The following is a 16,280-nucleotide window of genomic DNA, read 5'->3' on the forward strand; positions in this document are numbered from 1 at the left end:
TAAGAATAAGAGGGTGGTTAAGGTAGGGAATTTTAATTTTTCAAACATTAACTCGGAATGCCATAGTGTTAAGGGCTTGGATGGAGAGGAATTTAAGTGTGTACAAGAAAATTTTCTAATTCAGTATGTGGATGTATCTACTGGAGAAGGTACAAAACTTGACCCACTCTTGGGAAATAAGGCAGGGCAGGAGACTGAGGTGTCAGTTGGGGAGCACTTTGGGGCCAGTGACTATAATTCTATTTGTTTTAAATTAGCGACAAAAAAGGATAGACCAGATCTAAGTGTTAAAAGTTCTAAATTAGACGAAGGCCAATTTTGATGGTATTAGGCAAAAACTTTCAAAAGTTGTTTGGGGACAGATGTTCACAGGTAAAGGGATGGCTGGAAAATGGATAATGAGAGTGCAGAGACAGTGTGCTCCTGTTAGGGTGAAGGGCAAGGCTGGTAGGTGTAGGGGATGCTGAATAACTTGAAAAATTGAGGTTTTGGTCAAAAAAAGAAAGCATATGTTATGTATAGACAACAGAGATCGAGTGAATGCCTAAGGCAGTAGGAGTATGCTTAAGAGGGAGATCAGGAGGGCAAAAAGGATATATAAAATAGCTTTGGAAAATAGGGTTAAGGAGAATCCAAAGAGATTTTACAAATACATTAAGGAAAAAGGGTAACTAGGGAGAGAATGGGGCCCCCTAAAAATCAATAAGGACGCCTATATGACGGAGATGGTGGGAGATAATAAATGAGTATTTTGCATCAGTGTTCTTTGTGGAGAAGGAAATGAAAGATGTAGAATGTGGGGAAATAAATAGTGACATCTTGAAAAATGTCCATGTTACAGAGGAGGAGGTGCTGAACGGCTTAAAATGTATAAAGCTGGATAAATCCCTGGGACCTGATCAGGTATACCCTAGAACTCTGGGAAGCTAGGGAATTGATTGCTGGGCCACTTGCTGGGATATTTGTATATCAGGTGAGGTGCCGGAGCACTTTGGTGATAGTGACCACAATTCGGTTATGTTTACTTTAGATATGGAAAGGGATAGGTATGTACCGCAGGGCAAAAGTTATAGCTGGGGGAAAGGCAATTATGAGGCGATTAGGCAAGATTTAGGATGCAGAGGATGGGGAAGGAAACTGCAGGAGCAGGGCATAATTGAAATGTGGAGCTTGTTCAAGGAAGAGCTACTGCGTGTCCTTGATAAGTATGCACCTGTCAGGCAGGGAGGAAGTGGTCGAGCGAGGGAACCTTGGTTTACTAAGGAAGTTGAATCTCTTATCAAGAGGAAGAAGGAGGCTTATGTAAAGATGAGGCTCAGTTAAGACGCTTGAGAGTTACAAGTTAGCCTGGAAGGACTGAAAGAGGGAGCTAAGAAGAGCTAGAGGGGACATGCAAAGTCTTTGGCAGGTAGAATCAAAGAAAACCCTAAAGCTTTCTATAGCTATGTCAGGAATAAAAGAATGACTAGAGTCAGATTCGGGCCAGTCAAGGACAGTAGTGGGAAGTTGTGCGCGGAGTCCAAAGAGATAGGAGAGGTGCTAAATGAATATTTTTCATCCATGTTCACACAGGAAAAAGATAAAGTTGTTGAGGAGAATACTGAGATACAGGCTATTAGACTAGGTGGGATTGAGGTTCATAAGGACGAGGTGTTAGCAATTCTGGAAAGTGTGAAAATAGATAAGTCCCCAGGACAGATGGGATTTATCCTAGGATTCTGTGGGAAGATAGAGAGGAGATTGCAGAGCCTTTGACTTTGATCTTTATGTTGTCATTGTCTAGAGGAATGGTGCCAGAAGACTGGAGGATAGCAAATTTTGTCCCCTTGTTCAAGAAGGGGAATAAGAGACAACCCTGGTAATTATAGACCAGTGAGCCTTACTTTGGTTGTGGGTAAAGTGTTGGAAATGATTATAAGAGATTGGATTGAGAATCATCTAGAAAGGAATAATTTGATTAGGGATAGTCAACATGGATTGTTGAAGGGTAGGTCGTGCCTCACAAACCTTTATTGAGTTCTTTTGAGAAGGTGGATGAGGGTAAAGCAGTTGATGTGGTGTATATGGATTTCAGTAAAGCGTTTGTTGATGTTCCCCACAGTAGGCTATTTGCAGAAAATATGGAGTCATGGGATTAAGGGTGATTTAGCGATTTGGATCTGAAATTGGCTAGCTGTTAAGAAGACGGACGGTGGTGGTTGTTGGGAAATATTCTTCCTGGAGTTCAGTTACGTGGTGTACCGCAAGGATCTGTTTTGCGGCCACTGCTGTTTGTTATTCTTATGAATGACCTGGATGAGGGCGTAGAAAGATGGGAAATTTGCAGATGACACTAAAGTCGATGGAGTTGTGGATAGTGCGGAAGAATGTTACAGGTTACAGAGGGACATAGATAAACTGCAGAGCTGGGCTGAGAGGTGGCAAATTGAGTTTATTGAGGAAAAGTGTGAGGTGATTCACTTCGGAAGGAGTAACAGGAATGCAGAGTACTGAGCTAATGGTAAGATTCTTGGTAGTGTGGATGAGCAGAGAGATCTCTGTCCATATGCATAGATCACTGAAAGTTGCCAACCGGGTTGATAGGGTTGTTAGGAAGGCGTACGGTGTGTTAGGTTTCACTGGTATGGGATTGAGTTTCGGAGCCATGAGGTCATGTTGCAACTGTTCAATACTCTGGTGCGGCCACACATGGAGCATTGCGTACAGTTCTGGTCGCCGCATTATAGGAAAGAGTGCAGAGGAGATTTACCAGGATGTTGCCTGGTATGGAGGGAAGGTCTTATGAGGAAAGGCTGAGGGACTTGAGGCTGCTTTTGTTAGAGAGAAGAAGGTTAAGAGGTGTCTTAATAGAGACATACAAGATGATCAGAGGATTAGATAGGATGGACAGTAAGAGCCTTTTTCCTCGGATGGAGATGGCTAGCATGAGGGGACATAGCTTTAAATTGAGGGCTGATAGATACAGGACAGATGTCAGAGGTAGGTTCTTTACTCAGAGTAGTAAGGGTATGGAATGCACTGCCTGCAATAGTAGACTCGCCAACTTCAAGGGCATTTAAATGGTCATTGGATAAGCATATAGATGATAATGGAATAGTATTGGTTAGATGGGCTTCAGATTGGTTTCACAGGTTGGCGCAACTTCGAGGGCCGAAGGGCCTGTACTGCGCTGTAATATTCAATGTTCTGTGTTCTATTTTGTTCATTCACAGGATGAGGCCGACAACTGGCTAGGCAGCATTTATTGCCCATCTCTAATTGCCCAGAAGGTAGTTAAGAGTCAACCATTTTGCTGTTGGTGTAGATTCGTATGTAGGCCAGACCAGGTAAGGATGGCAATTCCCTTCCCTAAAGAACATTAGTGAAGCAGATGGGTTTTTCCTTTCATCGGCAACAGATTCACGGTCATCATTAGGCTTTTAATTGCAGATGTTTATTGGATTCAAATTCCACCATCTGTTGTAGTGGGCTTTGAACCCAGGTTTGCGGGACATTATCTGGATTAGCAGTCCAGCATTAATACCACTCAGCCATTGCCTCCCGTTTGAAGTTGGATGACATGGTCCCACTCTTAAATAAAAACGGTAAGGAAAAGCCGGGGAACCCCCTGGGTTGGGGGTGTCCAAAACTAGAGGACACATGTTTAAGGTGAGAAGGGAAAGATTTAAAAGGGACCGAAGGGTGAACTTTTTCACACAGAGGCTGGTGCATGTATGGTATGAGCTGCCAGAGGAAGTGGTGGAGGCTGGTAGAATGACAACATTTAAAAGGCATCAGGATGAGTATATAAATAGGAAAGGCTTAGAGGGATATGGGCCAAATGCCAGCAAATGGGACTAGATTAATTTGGGATATCTGGTCAGCATGAACAAGTTGGACCGGAGGGTCTGTTTTCATGCTGTACATCTGTATGACTATGACTCTAAGTCAATGTGGGATGAGGGAGTCGTGCTAAAAGGTGAAATTATGGTTGGAAAATATCTATCATTTTATTAAATGATAGAGCAAGTTCAAGGGGCTGATTGGCCTACTCTTGCTCCTATTTCTTCTGCTGTTACACGTGACTCCTCAGATACTGAAGCACTCTATGTCTGAATGCAGCAAGAAAGGGACAATATCCAGCCTTGTGTTGACAATGGCAAGTAACATTGGCACCATATGAGTGCCAGTCAATGATCATCTCCAATGAGAGAGAATCTAACCATTGCCCTTTGAGATTCATTGGCATTACCATTGCTGAATTGTCTGTAACCCGGGGGTTATCAATGACGTGAAACTAAACTACAGTAGCTAAATAAGTAATGGTCACAAGAACAGGTCAGATGCCAGAATCCTTCAGCAGGTAACTGACCTCTCTCCTTTCTTTTTGCTGTATACACTGAACAAATCTGGAGAGTGATGGGATACTTATTTACCTGGATGAGTGCAGCTTTAATAACACTTGAGGAGCTTGACATCACCCAGGACAAAGTAACCCATTTCATTGACACCCCATCTACCATCTTCGCCATTCACTTGATTTGTGATCAGTAGCAACAGCATGTACCGCCTGTAGATTGCACTGCACTATTGCACCAAACCTCCTCAGACAGCATTTCTAAGGCCATGATGTCTACCAACTGAAAGGATCAGGGCAACGGACACATGGGAGCACCACTAGCAAGATCGCTTCCAAGCCACACGACATCCTGAGTTGGAAGTACATCACTGTTCCTTCACTGTCACTGAGTCAAAATCTTGGGGCTTCCTTCCTTACAGCGCTGTGTGTATATCCACACCCTAAGGATTGCAGCAGTTTATGAAGACGGCTCACCACCACCATCTCAAGGAGCAGGTTAAGATGGGAATAATGCTGGCCTAGCCAGTGACACCCACCTCCCATGAGCAAATTTAAAACTGAAAGCTTGGTCAAGCCACAACTAAAGTATTGCATCCAGTTCTGCTTGTCACACTTCAGGAATGTCATGAGGGCCCATGAAAGGGTACAGAGGAAATTTACCAGGATGATTCCAAGGATGAGGAATGTTAGCTCAAAGGTTAACATTTTCAGATTCTCCAACCCTGAATCAAAGAAGAGTGAGGGGATGTTAGAGATGTAAAAATTGATGACAGGCTTAGATAAGGTGGTCAAAGAAGATCTGTTCCCATTAGCTGATCACACAAGGACTAGGGGACATTGATTTAAGTGTTTAGACAAGAAGTGCAGACATGTCAAGATAAACTCCTTTATGCAGAGAGTGGTAACGCCTACAAAACATGCTGGGCTATGGGACTAGCACAGAGATATGGCATTGATTAGATTGTTCTATGAAGAGCTGGCATGGCTTGGTCCGAATGTCGTTGTCCTGTGCTGTTATTGACTCTCTAAATTCAATAGCAGGTTCAGGAGAAAAGACCTTACCCAGAGTGGTGAGAATCTGGAACTTTCAACTGCAGGAAATGGTTCAGGAGAACAACATAGATGCATTTGAGGTGTAGCTGGTTAGGACCTCCAAGGACATAAAAATGGGTAGAGTTAAATGGAAAGTGGTAGAAGGAAGCTGATATGAAGCATGAACTTTGGTATGGACCTGTTAAACTGTTCCTGTGCCATACATTCTGTAAAATATGTGCAAGGAGCACGTTGTGGTCGGTTGGAGGTTGTTTGTATGATTCCTGTTTCAGCTTTTCAGATTTATATACAGGAACAGGAGGAGACTTCAACCCCTTGGGCCTGGATATCCATTCACGAAGATAATGTTTTCAACCTCCATACTAATTGATACTCCTTGGCAAGTAAAAATCTATAGATCTTTGATTTAAAATTATCACTTGGCCAGCCCAGCCCAAACGTATGCCATGAGGAATAAAACTTGCCTGTAATGAGTATAATTTTAGAACATAGAACATAGAAAAGTACAGCACAGTACAGGCCCTTCAGCCCACAATGTTGTGCCGTCGAATATTCCTAATCCAAAAATAAAATAACCTAATCTACATTCCCCTCAATTCACTGCTGTCCATGTGCATGTCCAGCAGTCGCTTAAATGTCACTGATGACTCCGCTTCCACGAGTACCACTGGTAAACTATTCCGTGCGCTCACAACTCTCTGGGTGAAGAACCTCCCTTTGACGTCTCCTCTGTACCTTTCTCCTAACACCTTCAAACTATGACGCCTCGTGGTAGTCAATCCTGCCCTGAGGAAAAGTCTCTGGCTATCGACTCTATCCATGCCTCTCATTACCTTGTACACCTCGATCAGGTCACCTCTCTTCCTCCTTCTCTCCAGAGAGAAAAGTCTGAGCTCAGTCAACCTTTCCTCGTAAGACAAGCCCTCCAGTCCAGGCAGCATCCTGGTAAACCTCCTCTGCATCCTCTCCAAAGCCTCCACATCTTTCCTATAATAGGGTGACCAGAACTGGGCACAATATTCCAAGTGTGGTCTCACCAGGGTTTTGTAGAGCTGCAGCATAACCTCGCGGCTCTTAAACTCGATCCCCCTGTTAATGAAAGCCAAAACACCATATGCTTTCTTAACAACCTTATCCACCTGGGTGGCAACTTTAAGGGAGCTATGCACTTGAACACCAAGATCCCGCTGTTCCTCCACATTGCCGAGAATCCTGCCTTTAATCCTATCTTCAGCATTTAGGTTCGACCTTCCAAAATGCATCACTTCGCATTTATCCAGGTTGAACTCCATCTGCCATTTCTCAGCCCAACTCTGCATTCTGTCAATGTCTCGCTGAAGCCTGCAATAGCCCTCGATACGATCAACGGCACCTCCAACCTTTGTGTCATCAGCAAACATACTAACCCAGCCCTCAACCTCCTCATCCAAGTCATTTACAAAAACTACAAAGAGCAGAGCCCTGCGGGACACCACTCAGCACTGACCTCCAGGCAGAATACTTAGCATCTACAACCACTCTCTGCCTCCTGTCAGCCAACCAATTCTGAATCCAAGCCAACCAATTCTGAATACAGCCAACCAATTCTGAATCCATCATCACTTACAAATATATCCCAATTTTTCTTTGAACACCTCATATTGAATCCGTTTCCACTGCATTTCAAATCTTAACAACCAACGAAAGAAGTTTCTCATCTCACTCATAGCTCTCTTGCTGATAATCTTGAAATTGCAAACCTCCCTCTAGTTTTTGACACAACCACCAGTGGAAACATAACATCCCTCCATTCCTTGTAAAAAAAAATTGTTCATAACTTTGAACACCTCAATAAGGTCACCTCTTAATCTTCTCTTCTCCAAGGAAAATAAACTCAATTTTTTAATCTTTTTATCTAAAATCCTTCATTCCTAGTATCATTCTAACAAAGGCTTTTCTGAAGGAGGGTCTAGGCCCGAAATGTCAGCTTCCCTGCTCCCCTGATGCTACTTGGCCTGCTGTGTTCATCCAGCTCTACACCTTGTTATCTCGTCATTCTAACAAATCTCCTTTTAACTCTAAGGCTTTAAGTTTCCTTAAATAGTGCGCCCAGAACTGAGCACAATACTCCAGAAGTATTCTGACCAATATGTAGATTTTTGTACCCATGATTGATACAACTCTTTCTTGTTACCAAATGCTGTTGTCATAAGAACACAGTATTGCAGGTGCCGTGCCTGTTTTGTCTTGCACACAGTCCTAAAATATATGAACAATTTTAACTCAACTTTTTTGAAACAGATAGTTTTCAGGCACTTTGCTCTGTGTTTTTCTCATAGTGGAATAGGTTTGATTACTCCCTGATTGTCTTTTCTTGTCAAAGTTAGAATGCAATGCAGACAGACAAAACCTGGGCAGTTAAAATTAATACCATCTATAGTACTGGGTGAAATAGCAGCCAAGCTGGTCTGATTTGGATATTCTGTCAGCATAGCCTGTTGTACCTGCAGCAGAAGACACTGTGCTGACTTCTACCTTGACTGGGTAAAGATACAGACAGGGCCACTTGTTAATTGGAGTTAAATCTCTGCCAAGTACATCTCATCAGAAAGGCATTCCCAAAACTCGTGTCTTCTGTAGGCAAATCTTGTCTATGCCAGAGATTTTTTTACTGTGACGGTAGGAATTGTGACCGTCTTGAACTTCAATGCCTCTTGGTTCTTTCCACCTGCTCTGGATGGATTGGTCAATGGAATCAGTTTGCATTGGACCATCACACAAATCAGATCACCGCTTCTTTGTTAAGGTGAAGGTCTTTGATCATATTTTGAAAAGAAAGCAAATGACAGCAGGAGGGAAAGCTATATCAAAATTGCTGCATTTGTACAAGTGCAGATACTCAAAAGGCGAAAAATGTGTGATCAAACGATCTTGTCCATCCTCGCTGATCGGTGAGCCTGGCTATGACAGACCAAAACAAGGTTAAATTAGGAAGGCACTGAACGTTTTGAAATACTTCATCAGGAAATTGCAGAGACTAGTTAAAGGAATTTTAGAAGGCATGCACAAACCACCAAACAGGTCATCGGTCTGCCCCTTCAGATATCACCTGTCCCGTACGTGGCAGATTCTACAGATCCCACACTGGGCATTTCATCTATCGACACACCCATCAACTCAGAGTAGAGGCAAGTCATCCTCAGTCCCAAGATGCTGCCTAAGAAGAGATGATTACTAGAAGGAGCAGACGCAGCATTTTTGCTCATCCCCAATTGTCCTTGAGCTGTCCCCTTTAACTGACTGCAGCCCATCTGGTATAGGGTTATCCACAGCATTGTTAGGAAAGGAGTTACAGGATTTTGACCCAGCAATGTTGAAGGAACAGTATTGTTCTAAGTCGGGATGGTAGGATCCTGCAGGTGGTGATGTGCCCATGCATCTGCTGCCAAAGTCAAGGGTTTGGAAGGCTTTGTTGATGGAGGTTTGGTGAGTTACTGCAGAGCATCTTAGACATTGTACACATTACTGCCACTGTGTACTGGTTTTTTAGATTAGATTCCCTACAGTGTGGAAACAGGCCCTTCGGCCCAACAAGTCCACACCGCCTCTTGAAGCATCCCACTCAGACCCATCCCCCTATAACCCACATACCCTGTTTCACTACGGGCAATTTAGCATGGCCGATTAGCCTGCACACCTTTGGACTGTGGGAAGAAACCGGAGCACCCAGAGGAAACCCACACAGGCATGGGGAGAATGTGCAAACTCCACACGGACAGTCGCCCGAGTCTTGAATCAAACCTGGGTCCCTGGTGCTCTGAGGCTGCAGTGCTAACCACTGAGCCACCGTGCTGCCCCTGAATGGGATTGATGAATGGTGATGAATGGGATTCCAATCAAATGGGCTGCTTTGTCCTTGATGCTGTTGAGTTTCTTGTGGTGTTAAAGTTGCACTGATCCAGACAAATCAAGAGAATTCCACTCCAATGTACAGTTACATTATTAATTCAGGTCAGTTCTATCTCTAGTGAATGGATCCCAGGTGTAAGGAAATATTCCTTGACCTGTGGCTGACAACGCCGCCGTAGAAATCGAAGAACTATGGCAGATCAATCGGAGTGTATGTTTCTACTGGAGTATAATATAAGCATAAGTAAAACTATTGAGAGAGATTCTGCTGTGTGTATGGATCTGGGTAAATTCTGCCGTTTCACATTGAAAATGTCCCCAGAGTGATTGTGTGATAGAGAAGTACATCTATCTTATGGGGTTAAAATTGTTTCAGAGATGGTAGGAACTGCAGATGCTGGAGAATCTGAGATAACAAGGAACACTTTTTTCCTGAAGAAGGGTCTAGGCCTGAAATGTCAGCTTTCCTGCTCCTCTGATGCTGCTTGGCCTGCTGTGTTCATCGAGCTCTACACTGTGTTACATCTGTCTTATGCTGTCCCTGGGATCAACATAAGATAAATTAAAATGACTTTCTAGCCAACATGGGATTATTGTGTTAGTGGATCCAAGGCAAGTAAATCTTGACAGTTGTGGGACAGGTTGAATGTGTCACAGCCGTTTTTCCACATGTCTCATGGATATTAATTTGATAACTCGTCATTATCAAAATGAAATGTTGTGTATGAGGATTGTGTACACATGGGACCACTTATTCAAAGAGGTTGAGTAGACTTAACTGAATATTGCAGAACCCATGTTGTTCCTCTGACATAATTAATTTTTCTGTGTGCTATGATTTAGAGATCAGCATTGAGTATAGTGATTAAGAGTACATTTCATTGAAGTAGTTAACTTCTGAATGCTGCACTCGTGCTGGAAATGTAAAGGGTGATGTGCACAAGTGCATCAGTGTGAATATCATTGTCACAACTTAACTTAGAACAGTGTGCTGATAATTATGCTCCACCGCTCCACAAATCATCACAAAATGTGTAAAATCCCAGTGAGTTCAGCAAAACCTAATTTGCCTGACTGAGTGCTATCCAGGATAAAAGGAAAGCACTCCAGGATGCTTCAGTTATTATAACATCAATTCCATTTATTGCAACACAATTAATGTTCACAAAAACAGTGAAAGAAGAAAGGATATCTAATTTATGCAACTTAAATTATTGTCCTTCAGCGTCCCAAATAAACACACCTTTAGTCATGATTAAGACAGACAAAACACAAACAGTTTCAGACAGATTGCTCAGATGGAAAAAGAATATAGATAGGGTAAAAAAAAATTCTGAAGCTTGTAAGTCCAAATTCTTTCCCCCTCACAGAGTGCAGGGTCTGGAAGTTACTTTCATTCTCTGCTGCTCTTAACACTTGCACTTTCTTTAAAAACTCTGAAACTCAGCCAACCAGAAGGCTGTTGCCAGGCAGAATTTTCTTAACTTGAAAGTTTCTTAGTGTGGTTAAGCCATGACTTCTACCTCTTTTCGCTTCTAAAAGACAACATTGTATTGCACAGCTAGCAATATGCAAAACTTTGCTGCTTTTCTGTTCATAGAATCATAGAATCCCTACTGTATGGAAACAGGCTTTCGCCCAACAAGTCCACACTGACCTTCAGCATCTCACCCTGACCCAGACCCAGACCTATCCCCCCACAACCCACCTAATCTACACATCCTTGAATGCTATGGGCAATTTAGCAAGGCCAATTCACCTAGCCTGCACACCTTTTGGGCTGTGGAAACCAGAGCACCCGGGACACGGAGAATGTGCAAACTCCACACAGACAGTCACCTGAGGGTAGAATCGAACCCGGATCCCTGGTGCTGTGAGGCAGCAGTGCTAACCAATGAGCCACCGTGCCACCCCACCGTTATAACAGTAGAGGCAATGTGTGCTATCTACAAGATGAACTGCAGAAATTCTCTAAGGCTTTTTAGACAGCACCTTCCAAGTCACAGCCACTGCAATCTTGAAGGACAAGGGCAGCAGGTGCATAGGAATGCAGTTGCCTTCCAGTTCTCTTCCAAGGTGCACACCATCCTGACTTAGGAATATACTGCTATTCCTTCAGTGTCGCTGGGTCAAAATTCTGGAATTCCCTCCCTTAACAGCATTGATGGTCTGCCTACAGATCTTTTACTGCAGCAGTTCAGGAAGGCAGCTCACCTCCACCTTCCCCTGGGGCAACTAGGGAGGGACAATAGATGTTAACCCAGCCAGTGATGCCCACACCATATGAAAGAATAAAATAAAAGCCTGACTTCCATTCACTTTATTGTCCCAAACAATGAATAATAGGTTGTTTCATCCAATATCTCTCAAACCCCTGAGTACTCTGAAACGCGTGCAGTGGAATCTTAGTGAATACCTGATCTTGCATTGTTGTCACTGCATGTCTGAGAAAGAGGCGGGTGAATCAAGGCCAAAGAGTGTGAACTCATGAGCATTAGAGCAATGTCTCCATACTATCACTTGTGATGCAAGTTGCTGCTGCTGTGTCTGGGAACACTTTGGAAAGAGGTTCTTATAATCTAAAACATGCCACGATTATGTCATGTGTTAACACAGTATGCTCAGTCATGGTCCTTTGTGGTTCCTGTTAAATGAGCTTGACAAATGTTTGTGGGAAGAAAAATCAGTGGTAACCAGAGCCTGAAGATCTATGTGGCAGAATGCTACCTCCTGGGTTAATATCCTGAGAAAGTGCTGGCTGCATTACTACCAGCTACTGGGTTCTGTTAACGTTTACCTATAATCCTGAAGATGCTGGTGAACTACTGTTTGCTGACCCTTACTGTTGTAACATGATTAACCATTATGCTTTTCAAAGCAATAGTGCACGAATTTGCTGTGTACGCATGGGTGCTGTAGTATGCTTATGTACCAACGGTGAAAAGTTTTCTTGAAATATGAAAGGTGTGTTAGGCGTAAGTATGTGTAGACTTGTGGTCAAAATGAAGAGGCATCAGCTGAGCTGGTGTTTCATGAGTATGCAGCTGGTTGTGAATTTATTCAGAGATAGTAGGAACTGCAGATGCTGGAGAATCTGAGATAACAAGGTGGAGAGCTGGATGAACACAGCAGGCCAAGCGGCATCAGAGGAGCAGGAAGGCTGATGTTTCGGGCCTAGACCCTCCTTCAGAAGTGGGTCTAGGCTCGAAACGTCAGCCTTCTTGCTCCTCTGATGCCGCTTGGCCTGCTGCATTCCTCCAGCTCTACACCTTGTTATCCCTGTGGTCAATTTGTCTTGCTTTTTTGAGGTGTCAAGCTTTTTGCTCATATGTAGTGATGATCTGCACTGTTGACACTTCCTATGTAGACTAGACCATTACCTTCTGCACCAGTCTCTTAACTTTACCTAAACTAGAGCTTTTATAAAAGTAGCAACAGTTTTGCCCTTTTATGGGGGCATGCAGTTGTGTGATCTATCGAAATGCAATTCAAAAAACCTGTGGAACACTTCTCTTAACATCAAAAGATTTATAAGACACAGCTTTGGCTGCCTCATTGCCATACTCAATGTGTTCATTGAATCAGCAGTAGTGATTTGTAAATTAAGGAACACCGGAAAAGATAACAGCTAGATAACTTAGGGGAGTGATGGGGTAGTGGTATCGTCTTTAGACTATTAATCCAGACAAATTGAAACAGATGCTCGGAATCAGAAACAAAAACAGAAATTGCTGGAAAAATTTAGCAGGTCTGGCAACATCTGTGGAAAGAAATCAGAGTTAATGTTTTGGATCAAGTGACCCTTCCTTAGAATTGGTGGTAGCTAGGAAAAATTGGTTTTTATGCAGAAGATAAGGTGGCAAGAGGGGGTAAAGAATAAATGATAGATGTAAATAGAGCCCAAAAACAGAGAACAACAGTTAGACAGACAAAGAAGTGGACAACAATCAGCCTGGGAGATTGAACAGCTGCTGATGGGGGCAATTAGTGGCTAACAATGGGTTGTCTGTCATAGCTATACCATGTGATAACAGACCAGACCTTGGCCTGGTGTGTGGGGGTTGATGTAAGAACAATGTGCCTCCAACCCTAAAATTGTTGAACTCTATGTTGAGTCCAGAAGGCTGTAGAGTTCCCAAGTGGAAAATGAGGTGCTGTTCTTCTAGTTTGCACTGACTTTTGTGAGAGAACTGCAGCAAGCCTGGGACAAGTGATAGAGGCTACTACAACACACCACCTTGTTCCCTCGCCAACATTTCTATCTGACTTACTATGGAATAGTGGAATTTGAATTCAGTAAATATCTGGAATTAGGAGTTGAGCGATGACCATGGAACTGTTGTCGATTGTTGGAAAACCCCATTTGGTTCACTAATGTTCTTTAGGAAAAGCAAATGCGGTTCTTTCTTAGTGATGTAGTTGACTCTTAACTGGCAATTAGGGATGGGCAGTAAATGCTGCCTTAGCCAATGTCCTCAACCTGTGACTGAATAAAAAAAGCTCAGTCCTCTGACAGCCCTTCTACTTGTGCGAATGCTGCGTTTCAATCAGAATACTTCACCTATCTCATGTTTTTCATCTAGTGGTGTTTATTTGCTGCTGCTGTGTGTGTTTGAAGGACTGTGATATATTCTTTCCATTCAAACCCCTCTGATAATTATCCTGAAGCACAAGCCCCCAATCTGTTATGGCAGGAGTAGAGGTTCCCTTCTAATAATTAAACCTGAAACACCCAGAGAAGCTTGCCTCGCCTTATAATCTATTTTAAAAGAGTGATTAAATGAAAGAAAACCCCTAATATTCGCTTTATAAGTAACAATTTATTTATTTAATGTAACAGTGAACAAATTAATAGAATTACTAACAAACCAAATAATTCCCCCTTAACTACTAACTATTCCCAAACTGAAACAAATTCTACTGGTATGCTGTTCCAATAAACATAAGTCACATTTACATGAAACCAAATAGTAAAAAAAAATTAAGACTTAGTTTCTCAAAGTCAACACCCCTTTCTTCCACTGATCTGGCTGTCAGGGATGTTTTCTCTGTGCAATCTTCTATGAAGACTCTTAGCTGGAAGTGCCATGGTACCTTTTATGGATAGATGGTGCTTTCTTAGAGGCCTTAGCGATTTCTTGTGAGAGCTAGATGCTTACTTCTCAGATGGCGATTCACTTGTATACCGATTTTTTTTTTTCTCTCTCTTTTTCAAAAACCCTCTCTCCATAACTTGGATGACAAATCAATTTTCTTACTGTAATATTGGGCTGAGGTAGTCAAAACCATCAGATTTACATTCAATTGGCTTCCAATCGCTAAGAGCTTGGTTTAAATTTGTTGGCTGATTCCAGCTAATTGCCAAAATATCAAAACAAATCTAAGGTTGTCAATGACACAGCCAACTGATACATGTTTCAATTTTAGAACTGCTTGTATATCTTCAGCTGCATACAGACACATGTTTTTCTCTGTCTGAATCTCTAAACTTAGAAAAACGCTTTAGCTCTTAAAAGAACCATGCAGTCGGCTCCGTCATCATTTTTTTTTAACTAAAAATTTCCGGCTTCTTGCCTTCCAATTCACAATTACTCCATACAGGTTTTACTTAAACTTTAACTTTTATTTTAAAAGAGTAGAGGAGGCTTTACGCTGTCTAAGCCCCATGCTGTACGTGTTTGATTGGGCCATTGTAGAGGAAGCTTTACTCTATCAAAATAAAAACTGAAAGAGTTCAGAGAAAGGGTCGCCATCCCGAAACATTAACTCTGATTTTTCTTCACAGATGCTGCCAGATCTGTTGAGTTTTCTGGCAACTTCTGTTTTTTCACTCTTTTGAACCTGGTGTGTCCAAAAAAAAATTCTGGAGCTGAGGTCAAAATTATGTTTTTACAATCCTATTTTCCATAATATATATGGTGGGAATATGGATTGAATGCAAGTAAAAGGGTAAAGTATGTTGCCATAGCTCTACTTGACCATAAGGCTGTTCTCTCATCAGAGAAAGAGAGAGACAGAGCTAGCGGTGGTTTAACCTGAAGGTCGCTACACTTCAGGCAAGGGGAGAAGTTGAGAAGGAGAGTCCTTCGTGGTAACCTCAGCCAGTGTGGGAATTGAACCCACGCTGTTGAATTCGCTGTGATCACAAACTGGCCGTCCAGCCGTTTGGCGAGGTGTATTAGTTCCAACACAGACTCCGATCAGCCGTGATTTGATTGAAAGATCGAACACTCAAGACTTTAATGGCGTTCTTCTGTTCCTAAAACATGGAACTTCAGTACAATAATGAGTAATGCATTTTTTTTTCTGTTTGAGTTGGATCAGTATTGTTTGATCTTGCATTCTTGTGTCTGTATAACAACATATGTATGAAAGACTGAAACCTTTCTTTTTTATATTTGCCTAGGTGGGGTCAGTTGTTATGGCCACATCACCTGACGGATTGTTTCCAGCAGTTGGAATGCACTCCCTTGGTGAAGAAGTTCGCATTGACTTTCAGGTTGAATGGGGCCTGGAGGAGGATGACAGTGTCATGATGGTTGACAGTCATGAAGATGAGTGGGGCCGTTTACACGATGTTAAAGTTTGTGGAACAGTAAGTAACTTTTCATGTCTATGTTTCACAAGATTATCTTTGCATTGGGAAATATTGCAGGATAATGTGGTTTGAAAATCTGTCAGCAAGGAAAAGAGTAGCGTGCATTCCATCATGGCTTTCATGGTAGATTGTGGAGCTCATCAGAAACTGCTCTGGTATTGTAAAATTAGATTGCGCTTATTTGACAATGTCAGGAGACTCTATTCAAGCGACTTTTGAGAAGATTTGTAGCTCAGGTTGAGGTTCTGGATGTGAGTTTGCTCGCTGAGCTGGAAGGTTCGTTTTCAGACGTTGCGTCACCATTCTAGGTAACATCATCAGTGAGCCTCCGGTGAAGCACTGGTGTTAGGTCCCGTTTTCTATTTATCTGGTTAGGTCTCCTTGGGCTGGTGATGTCATTTC

The 16,280-nt window shown here is 42.5% G+C and overlaps 1 protein-coding gene across 2 annotated transcripts in view; it reads left to right on the forward strand.

Annotated features, from left to right (window-relative positions):
- spryd3 (SPRY domain containing 3) overlaps positions 1-16,280 on the forward strand; it is a 364,516-nt gene that overhangs the window by 35,611 nt on the left and 312,625 nt on the right. For both annotated transcript variants that reach the window (XM_059643420.1, XM_048523593.2), the window contains exon 6: positions 15,687-15,875. In XM_059643420.1, the coding sequence (XP_059499403.1) occupies positions 15,687-15,875 (189 nt within the window). The remainder of the gene's footprint in view (positions 1-15,686; positions 15,876-16,280) is intronic.

This window comes from Stegostoma tigrinum, chromosome X, assembly GCF_030684315.1.
Source record: "Stegostoma tigrinum isolate sSteTig4 chromosome X, sSteTig4.hap1, whole genome shotgun sequence".
NCBI classification, from domain to species: domain Eukaryota; kingdom Metazoa; phylum Chordata; class Chondrichthyes; order Orectolobiformes; family Stegostomatidae; genus Stegostoma; species Stegostoma tigrinum.